General features: G+C 56.4%; 1 protein-coding gene across 1 annotated transcript; it reads left to right on the top strand.

Annotated features, from left to right (window-relative positions):
- The first annotated feature begins 3,395 nt into the window (after positions 1-3,395).
- On the top strand, positions 3,396-5,648 carry INHBE (inhibin subunit beta E). The gene is made up of 2 exons (XM_008683989.2): positions 3,396-3,693; positions 3,951-5,648. Exons 1-2 carry the CDS (start codon positions 3,396-3,398, stop codon positions 4,706-4,708), a joined length of 1,056 nt encoding a protein of 351 aa, XP_008682211.2. The 3' UTR covers positions 4,709-5,648.
- Positions 5,649-9,686: the final 4,038 nt, after the last annotated feature.

Here is a 9,686-nt window from a genome sequence, read left to right on the forward strand (position 1 = left end):
CCTCTTCCTTTCCTAGGCTTTCACCTCTTCTTTCTTAGGCCTCCTCCTATCCACCACCACCACCACCCCCGGCCAGAACCATCTTTGCTGGTCTCAGAGCTAATAAAGACTTAGGTTTTATCTGCTCTTCTCCTCCCTGCATATTCGAAGAGATGAGACAGATCATTGCTCAATCAGCCAGTAGGCTGATATCCTGGGAGCACATATGTGGGGGGAATCAGAGGCACGGCTCAGAGCTGGCAGCCTTCCCTCACTGACCCCCAGGGCTCCATGCAGGAGAGCTTCCTAGAAGCTGGAACTGGCCAAGGGCCACTTGCATGGGACAGGGAGAAGAAAAAGAAGGCATGGATTGAGGAAAGGAGGTATTTGCTCTGAGACTGGGTCCTCTCTAGACCTTTGCCCTTCTTTCCCCATCATACCCTCCCTTTGGTTAGGCAGCCCTGAACCATGGGGTCGATATTGTCTGCAGCCCAAGGCCGAGTTTGCGCAAAACCCACGTGTCCTTTGGGTAACATGATGTCTGTGTTTGCTCAGTGTATAACCCCCCTCCTCCCAGGGTCTGAGGTCCCTGGAAGAGGAACCCTAGTGGAGAAAGTCCTTAGGAGACCTGAAGATCTGAGCTTATGGGGTTTCCTGAGTAACCGCAGAAGTCATGCCACCTTTGCTTGAGGAGATCTTCACCTAAGGAGAACATCTAAGGAAGTCTTCTGTGCCCCTTCCTCCCCCTTCCACAGCGTCTCCCCTCCCTACGAACCACCCCTCCCCTAGATCTAACCTCTCTCCCTCCAACTACAGCTTCAGTCCCCAGGGACAAGAGTAAGATGAGATGAAGTAAGGCAGGCACTTTGGGGGCAAAACTGTAAGGGGATGCCAAGAAATTTATCAATCGAGATAAATAATCTTGATGCAATGTTTTTAAAACAGCAAAATGAATGCCAAAAAAATCCATGATGAACAAAACAACAAATTTTAAAATAAACACAGAATTGGTATTAACTCCCTTTCTTTTTGGCTCTGCCTTTTGTAAAAAGGGGAAAGAGTGGGTCTGTCTTCTTCCAAACCTTTGCTTCCAGAGTCTCTTGACCCCTAACTCTAGACTGTCAGGCTTTTCTCATTTGGGCAAGATAATCACTCGGGCTTCTTCTCCTTTCTTACCCGCCCCCAAGCCCGTCCCTCCCCAGCACCCAACCAGGTTGGTGGTAGGGCGGGCCTGTGAGGCAGATGGCTGGGGTATTTATAACCTGGGAGCACTTCTTGGGGAAAGTGACTAAGATGCTAAGAGCATATTTATAGCTGGGTTCTGACGTAAGTGTCAGTGGGGAGGTAGGGCCAGGCCAGGCACAGCAGCAAGAGGGTAGGAAGAGCTGAAAATTGGGGGCACCTGATAGAGGGTAGGGGAGAAGTGGGGTCAGAGTCTCCCGCAGCCACTTGGTGCTGCTTCCCTTGACTCTCTCCTGGCACCAACAGGTAAGCCCTCTGAGACACCACCATGGGCAGAAGCTTCTTTGCAGTTCAATGTTCCAGACCCCAGGGTCTCACCAGCCTCAACCAACAGAGAGGTTGCTTGGGGCGGGGGGGAGCTGGACAGAGGGGCTTTAATATGTTTCCGCCCAGGGAGAAATGTAAGGACAGGAGGGTCTAAGAGTCTCCTTGTCCCTTCTCTACCCCCAACCCCCCCCCCACCACCACACGGTGCCCTGAGTTTCTAGGAAGAGCCTGGCATCCATCACCAAGCTCCATTGCCACGTGTCAATGTGACGAGGTCTAAAACCAAAGGTAGCAGCGATGTGGGGCCTGATGACAGCTTCTGCTCTCTGGTAGTGGTGAGAGGGGAGAGCACGGAGACTAGCTTCTCTGTTTTCTGTAGGAGAGGCAGGGTCCCCAGAGAGAGAGGTTGGAAAGCGCTCTGCGTCTCCCCACTCCTCAGAGCGGCGCATTCCCTGGGAAGCTGGTCAGCGCTAAGCCAGCTGCCGTCCAGTGGCACTACACTGCCACATGGTGGACACCGGCGGTACTGAGCCCCAGCCCCCGAAGAACCACCTTTCTCCCCCTGGTGCCAGATCTAGGAGTCTCTTGACAGCCCCCGCTGACTACATAGGGCGGAGGTTAATAAAACAGAGTCAGGCACATTTCCAAATCACACTCACTTCCTTCTAGCTTCTTGAAGAAACTGGGGCGTAAGAAGAAAGGCTAGGATGAAGTCTACCTTCGTGAGTTCAAGGTGGAGGGGCCGTGGCCCTCCCAGTTATTCAGTGAGGAAGTGTGGTAAGGAGGGCTGGGATTGGAGCTCATCTTGCTTTGCTCTTCCAAGTCTTTAAACCTTCCATTTCCTTCCCCCTTACACAGAGGCCTCACACCACTTCTAGGATGCTCCGGATTTAGGTAACTCTCACAATCCCCTTAAAGGGACCCAGCAGCTGGGTATGCCCTCCCAAGTCCCATGCCCTTCTGCCAGCCTTGATGGACTCTGCCCTGCTGTAAGATTGCGTCACCACCACCCCTACCTCTCTGGGTTTCCCCAGACATCGAAGTAACGTGCCCCCCACCCCCACCATGCTCCAGCCCTCCTCCACGTTGTGCTCCAGTCCAACTGGACTCTGGGCAGCCAGCATAGGCAGGGTCAGGAGGTGACTTCCGTGCCCTGTGGCACTGCCACCTTGGCCTGGGCAGGAGGACTCCATTCCTTTCCCCCCTGTCCCAGCCCTATTGCTAGGAATAGAGAGACCAGAGTTCTCCTTCCAGAGACCCTGGAGAAGGAACCAGTGGAATGCACAGCTGCCTCATCAGAACTGCTGCACCAGAGGCGTCTGGGTAAGCTAGAAGGACTGGATGTATGGGGGGAATTGCCCTCCCCACCTTGCTCCTAGGAGTCCCTCCCCCGAGCCCCAGACCTTGGGGACTGAGCATGTGAAATCATTCTCTTTCTTGCATCATGTGTGTCCACACTGCCCCCCCACCCCCTTACCCCTACCTCAAACTCAGTGACCAGGCCAGATGGTGAAACCCGAGCTCCCAGGGGGAACCTCCACCCCCTGCAGGGCCCTGATGGGCAGCACAGCCGGCCAATCCCGGGGCTCAGAGGGTAGGTCTGCTGGCTGACCACTAAGTGAGGGAGCCCCAGGTTGCGGCTCTAAAGAGGCCCCAGTCAGTAACCAGCCATGAGCTGTGAGGGTCAAACCGGCCAGCTGCGCTAAACACAGCTACCCATAGGACCATCCACGTACTGCCTTCCTGAGTCCCAAGCGATAGAAGACAGGTGGCTCTACCCTTGGCCGAGGGTAGGTGTGGCACTGCTGTCTGCTGCTGCCCTCATTGGCTTCCACGCAATCAGATCAACAGAAGGAGCAACTGCCATCCGAGGCTCCCGACCCAGCCCAGGGCCGTTCACCAGGAGCATGGGGCTCCCTGATGTCCAGCCCCAGCTGGTGCTGCTGTGGGCGCTGGTGTGGGCACAGGGGGCAGGGTCTGTATGTCCCTCCTGTGGAGGACCCACGCCGGCGCCCCAAGCAGAACGAGCTCTGGTCCTGGAGCTAGCCAAGCAGCAGATCTTGGAGGGGCTGCACCTGACTAGTCGTCCCAGAATAACTCACCCTCCACCCCAGGCAGCCTTGGCCAGAGCGCTGCGGAGACTACAGCCAGGAAGTGTGGCTCCGGCGGATGGGGAGGAGGTCATCAGCTTTGCTACCATCACAGGTGGGTAAGGCAGGGACAGGCGGAGAGCAGACAGGGAGAGGGAGGCGGAAGGGGAGACTGACAGCAAAGGCAGACGGAGCAGGGTGTGGGAGGAGGAGGAGTTGGGGCAGGGACCCGTTGTGGAGGACGGAGGACACAAGGCAGTCCCCGTGTCTTCTAGAGGGGCTAGGGAGAGCAGCGGGAGGGGCTGGCGGGGGTCTCAGTGGAGAGCTTCACCCGGCTCACATTCCTCCGTCCCGTCTCCATCTCCCCCGCAGATTCCCCCACGTCAGCCTGCAGCTCCGTGCTCGCCTTCCACCTGTCCGCAGCTCAGTCCCACCGCCTGGACCACGCTCGCCTCTGGCTGCACGTGCTCCCCACCCTTCCTGGCACTCTTCACTTGAGGATCTTCCGACGGAGCCCCAGGCGCAGGCACCAAGGGTCGCGCACCCTCCTGGCCGAGCACCAGATGACAGTCCCGGGCTGGCACGCCCTCACTCTGCCCTCTAGTGGCTTAAGGGCTGAGGAGTCCGCTGTCCTGAAACTCCAGCTGAACTGCAGACTCCTGGAAGGCAACAGCACCTGTGCCCAGCAGCCTCTGCGGCTCCTGGACACGGCAGGAGACCAGCGGCCCTTCCTGGAGCTGAAGATCCGGCCCAATGAGCCTGGAGCAGGCCGGGCCAGGAGAAGGACCCCCACCTGTGAGCCCGAGACCCCCTTATGCTGCAGGCGAGACCATTACGTAGACTTCCAGGAACTGGGATGGCGGGACTGGATCCTGCAGCCCGAGGGGTACCAGCTAAATTACTGCAGCGGACAGTGCCCCCCCCACCTGGCTGGCAGCCCTGGCATTGCTGCCTCCTTCCACTCGGCCGTCTTCAGCATCCTCAAGGCCAACAATCCTTGGCCCTTGGGTACTTCCTGCTGTGTCCCTACTGCCCGAAGGCCTCTGTCTCTCCTCTACCTGGACCGGGATGGCAATGTGGTCAAGACAGATGTGCCAGATATGGTGGTGGAGGCCTGTGGCTGCAGCTAGCGAGAGGACCTGGGAATTTAGAGTAAAGAGATCAGTTGGGGGCTCCCAGGCAAAGGGCATCTGTGGTGGGAGACATTAGATTCCTGATCCACACCCCCACCTAATGGGTGGGGTGGCAGTATGACCGGGGTGACCCCTAAGGAACCCATATGGGCACTCGTTCGTCCAGACACTTGCCTATTTCAGGCTGGTTGATGTGTGGGGAGATGGGGAAAGTGTGTTCTCTAAAGGAGTCTCCCCAGAAAGCTTGATTTCCTACCCTAAGCCCTCTGAGAAGGTGGCGGAGGTAAGGGAGGGGTGGAGGGAGGGAAGGAGAAGGCAGAGAAAAATTCCTTAGTCTCTCCCAAGAAGAGAAAGTCCTCAAGTGAGGGAAGCAGGCTTGGGACAGGGGAACCAGGCTGGCCAAGGGTAGGAACTGTGGAAGAGCTTTAAGGGAGGGTCAAGAAGGAGATGGGCAAGGGGTTAAGAGGAGGTGGTTAGGAGAGCCCCAGAAATGGGACCCAGGAGAGAGGGGTACTGAGCCAAGAAGTTCCCTGGTGTTTCCCAGTGTGGGGGACAGGACCCACCGGGGAGACAAATGTTTATACTTTCCTAATAAAAATGAGGGGAAAAATCAACAAGTATGAGTCATAAAGAAGGGCTGGGGTGATAGTCCAGAGGGATAGTTTTCAAGGTGAGGTCTGGGGACCCCTGGGAGGTCCCTGAGACCCTTTCAGTAGTGTTCACAAGGTCGAAACTGTTTTCATAATAATATTAAGATGGTATTTGCCTTTTTTATTTTCATTATCTCAAAAGTATACAGTGGAGTTTTCCAGAGGCTGTGTGGCATGTGATTACATCATCTTTCTGACATCATTGTTAATGGGATATGTGCTTGTGTATTCTTGTGTTACAAACTTTTTTCAGTTTTAATTTCTAATATAGTAAATTGATATGAACCACATAAACAAAAATTCAATAGATTTTAAGAGCATAAAGGTGGGGCGCCTGGGTGGCTCAGTGGGTAAAGCATACAACTCTGAATCACAGGGTTGTGAGTTCAAGCCCCACATTGGGCAGGGAGCCTACTAAAAAAAAAAAAAAAAAAAAAAGAGGGGCACCTGGATGGCTTAATCGGTTAAGTGTCTGCGTTTGGCTCAGGTCATGACCCTGGGGTCCTGGGATCAGCCCTGCATTGGGCTCCCTGCTCGGCAGGGAGCCTGCTTCTCTCTCTCCCTCTGCCCCTCTCCCTGCTTGTGCTCGCTCACTTTCTCTCAAATAAATAAATAAATAAATAAATAAAATCTTTTTAAAAAAGAGTGTAGAGGGGTCTTGAAGTTAAAACGTTGGAGAATCACTAATCTAGAGACCTGGGTGAGGAGGAAAAAGCAGTGTGCTCTAAAAGAGCTTCTCTGAAAGAAAGGGCAGATGGCTGGGACAGGACCACTGGTCTTGTCTGACCCTCTGGGTATAGCTGTTGTCTGGGCTCAAGTCATGTGGGGGAGGGAGGGTCAAATAGGACTCCTTATCTGTTCCCCCACAGTTACTACCTATATTTGTAGGGCCTCAGACCTCTTCCTAGTTTCACCTTTTCCCCTTGACCCTCAGTCTGAACAGTTAACCCACTAACTCTTCAGGCCTGAGAAGGTGGTTCTTGGAAGCAGAGCTAGGATGTGTGAGGCCTGTCTGAGGCATGACAGAAAAGGAAGGGACTCCTTTTCCTCACCAGGTTTTCTCCCCTTTCTCAGCTGCCCCTTCCCCTGCATCCAGTCACTATAGCAACACAAATCCGAAGGGACAAGGCACTCCCCTCTCAGACACTACTGTTCTGCACTAACAGCCTCTTCTACTGTGCCTTTCCATTTCTTTGGGCTCATACAACCCCCTCCCTGGACTCCTAACTGGGCTTTGGAAGGGGGACCTGTCAAGCCTCCTACTCCTTCAGCTTCCCCAGTCTGCTCTGCCCCCGGACTCCGAGAGAGTGTCATGTGCCAGAACGGCCAGCAGAGGGAGTAGACAGCCTGGAATTGCAGAAAGCCGGCGGCACAGAGGTGCGGAGGTGCCCGCAGTCTCCAGAGATGAAACAGAGCGGGGGTTCTCCGCGGAACAGTGTTTCGGCCGCGTCCCAGGGTTCCTTAGTAACCTTGTAAACCTCATACTCTGCACCCAGAGCCTCAGCCACTGCTCCTCTCTTTTATAATCTATAGACCCTTCACTTCTAAGCCAACTCTGTTCCAGTCCTATTCGCACCAAACCCCAAATCTGTCCTAACCCCTTCATGTTCCATTGAAAGAGTGAGGCCAACAGATAAACTACCGGATGGCGGAATGCTCAGTTAGCACCAACCAAAGTCGACGACGCTACCCTCCAATATTATCTTCCTCAGATGAACTTTTTCTTTGCTCCCCACTTCCCAATATATTTCTTAGTTTTTTCTGGCTGGGGGGGGGGTGGCTCTTCGTGGGTAGCCGATCCAAGGATCCATGCCGGGATTTATTGCCCACCACCAGCAGCGTGTTCAGCGGGGGAGGCAGTATAGGGTCCCTCAAGGGAGGGGGAGGATCCTGGGGGTCCTGGGGGTGCAATAAGCCCGGCACCCCCTCTCTTGCTTTTAGCTACCCCGCCTCATCCTCCAGAACGGCAAGAGGGAGGGAAGTAGAAGGGAGGTGAGAGGCGAGCGGGAAGAGCGGCGGCGCGCCAGCTGCTTGAGCGAGAAAAAGTTTTTGCAAAAGGGAAAAAAAAAGTTTGCGCTTCTCGCGGGTGGTCCCGGCTCGCGGCCCGGCGGGCTGGGCAGGCGGGAGGGCTGGCGGCCAGGTTAGGGGGGGTGGGGGTGGCACTGAGGCTGCGCTGCCGTGGCCCTGTCCGCCCCCCCTCCCCACCGCACACCCCCCAGCCCAGACTCCAGCCCTGGACCGCGCATCCAGAGCCCTGCGCCCAGAAGGAGGTGAGAAGGGGGGCAGGCGGGGGACCACCTGGGAGCAGTGGGGGAGGGGGCCCGAGGGGATGCCCTGCTTGAGAGGGACTCTGCCCAACCGAGAGGGAGACCTGGGGCACAGAGGCAAAAAGAGGGTGGGAGAGCCTGGGGTGAGATATAGAAAGTTTCAAGAATTTTTTCATTTGTATTTCCCTTTCTCTGTATCTTTTTTTTTTTCTTCTGACAGTTTCTGTGTCTCTGTCTCAGGCAACCGTGGATCTCTTTGTCTGTCTCCGCCTCTCCCATTTATTAGAAACATCTCACTTTCATGAGGTTGGGATGAAGAGGCTGGAGGGACGGCTAGCTGGAGGTCTGCGTGGTAGAGAGGGAACTCCAGGTGTGTCCTGAGCGCCGGCAGGAAGACGTCAGTGTTTCTGAAAGGAGGGAACAGCTAAGGAGAGAGCCCTAGGTGGGGTGGAGATGGGTGTGTGTGTGAGGCGACAAAACCGGTGGGGGGCGGCTAGGCTTGAACCCCTGACCTGTCTTGTGACAGATGTGCTGGCTGGTGCATGTGTTCTGGGGAAAAGGAGTGTCTTCTGAATTAGGAAGGGGGCTGGAGGGGCCAGCGTCCCGTTTAGGCCCTAGAAAGACTCTTCAAGGAATCTGGACTCCTGAGTCCCGAGGGCTGTGGTCAGGGTGCTTAGGAGGAGCCGAGGAGACCTTGTCTTGACCCTCTGACCTCAGGACCACCAGGACAGCTGGGCCAGCCGCAGGGAGACCCCTATTGGGACTGGGCGGGACCACTGGCCACTGCCTGCCTATGTATCCCGGTTGGGACCCCCTCCCCAACGGGAGCTGGGGGCCGAGGCCCCTCCTCTGGCTCAGACCACCCTGCCTGCCCTTGCTCCCCGCTCTGAAGCCTCTTTCAGGCCCGGTGACCCCGAAACAATCCGCCCTCGGCAGCTAGCTTTGGGGACAGGATTAGGGAAAGGGGATCCCATAGTGACTGGGGACTTAAGGTTTTGGGGGCTGGAGAACTGGGGTCTTCATAGGATAGGTCTTTACTGTCCAGTGGAAGAAGAAGGCCAGGCAATTTCCCCGGGGAGTTGTAAGGGCCGGAATTAGGGTGGTTTTCCCTATGGGGGCGGGGTCCGGAGACACCCCCCCTCAATTATCTCCCCGGCATCCCCAACCAGGCGGTACAGACCCCGCCCTTGACGTCACTAAGGGGTTCCCGGGGGTCTGGAGGGGTTAACCCTTGGGAAGCCAACTGTGATAATCAGGAACCCAAGGTGTCCTGACCCCTCTCTCTCCCCATACACACCTTATTTTATTTACCCAGTCACTATCTGTCCCTATAGTTTCTGGATTCTTTCTTTTCCACCCCGCCACGGGGACCCCCACGCTCCAACAGTGCCCCCCGCCCCCCGAGCGCCACTGCCAGCTTTCTGGATGCACTGAGGGGAGGAGGGAAGAATGTGTCCCGCCTCTCAACTACCCCCCCCCGCCCTCCCTCCACCGCGGCTCGCTCGACTGGGCTCCCGGGGCGGGCGGGGGAAGCGGAGCCGTCTGCAGCCAGAGCCTGCGGCGGCTACTTGGGTGGGCCGAGGAGGCACGGGGGCGGGGAAGGCGGGACCAGGAGAAGGGGGGCGGGGCCTACTCCTGGGAGTTGGGGAGCGGGGGTGCGAGGGGGACTCTGGAAAATAGGGAGACACAGAAGATGATTCAGGGCTCCAGCAGGGCAACCCTAAAGCTCCCTGCCCCATCCTGCGCTTTCATCCACATCCCAGGAAAACGTAACTGAAGTTGGAAAAGTTGGCGAAATTTTCCTGTCACTAGTGTGAAGGGGAGAGGTGGGTGGGCTGTGGCACGCGTGGGCGAGGAGGGATGTCGCCCCATTTACATCGCGGCTCCCCTGCCGCTGGGCAGTGGCGCAGGAAGATGACTGATTAGGCACGTTTGGGGGAGTCTCTTTAGTGTTTAGGGGGTCGTTTGCGAGCCCCTGCCTCCTTCCCCTGGGTGAGTCATAGAGGAAGGAGGCGGGAGAAGTGTCCCCCCATCCAGCTGCCAGCCAGCTGTGTGCCC

Source organism: Ursus maritimus, unplaced genomic scaffold (assembly GCF_017311325.1).
Source record: "Ursus maritimus isolate PB19 unplaced genomic scaffold, ASM1731132v1 scaffold_21, whole genome shotgun sequence".
NCBI classification, from domain to species: domain Eukaryota; kingdom Metazoa; phylum Chordata; class Mammalia; order Carnivora; family Ursidae; genus Ursus; species Ursus maritimus.

Coding starts and splice junctions, on each gene's coding strand:
- INHBE (XM_008683989.2), top strand. CDS start 3,396: ATGGGGCTCCCTGATGTCCAGCCCCAGCTGGTGCTGCTGTGGGCGCTG. Junction 3,694..3,950: donor CAGCTTTGCTACCATCACAG/GTGGGTAAGGCA, acceptor TCTCCCCCGCAG/ATTCCCCCACGTCAGCCTGC.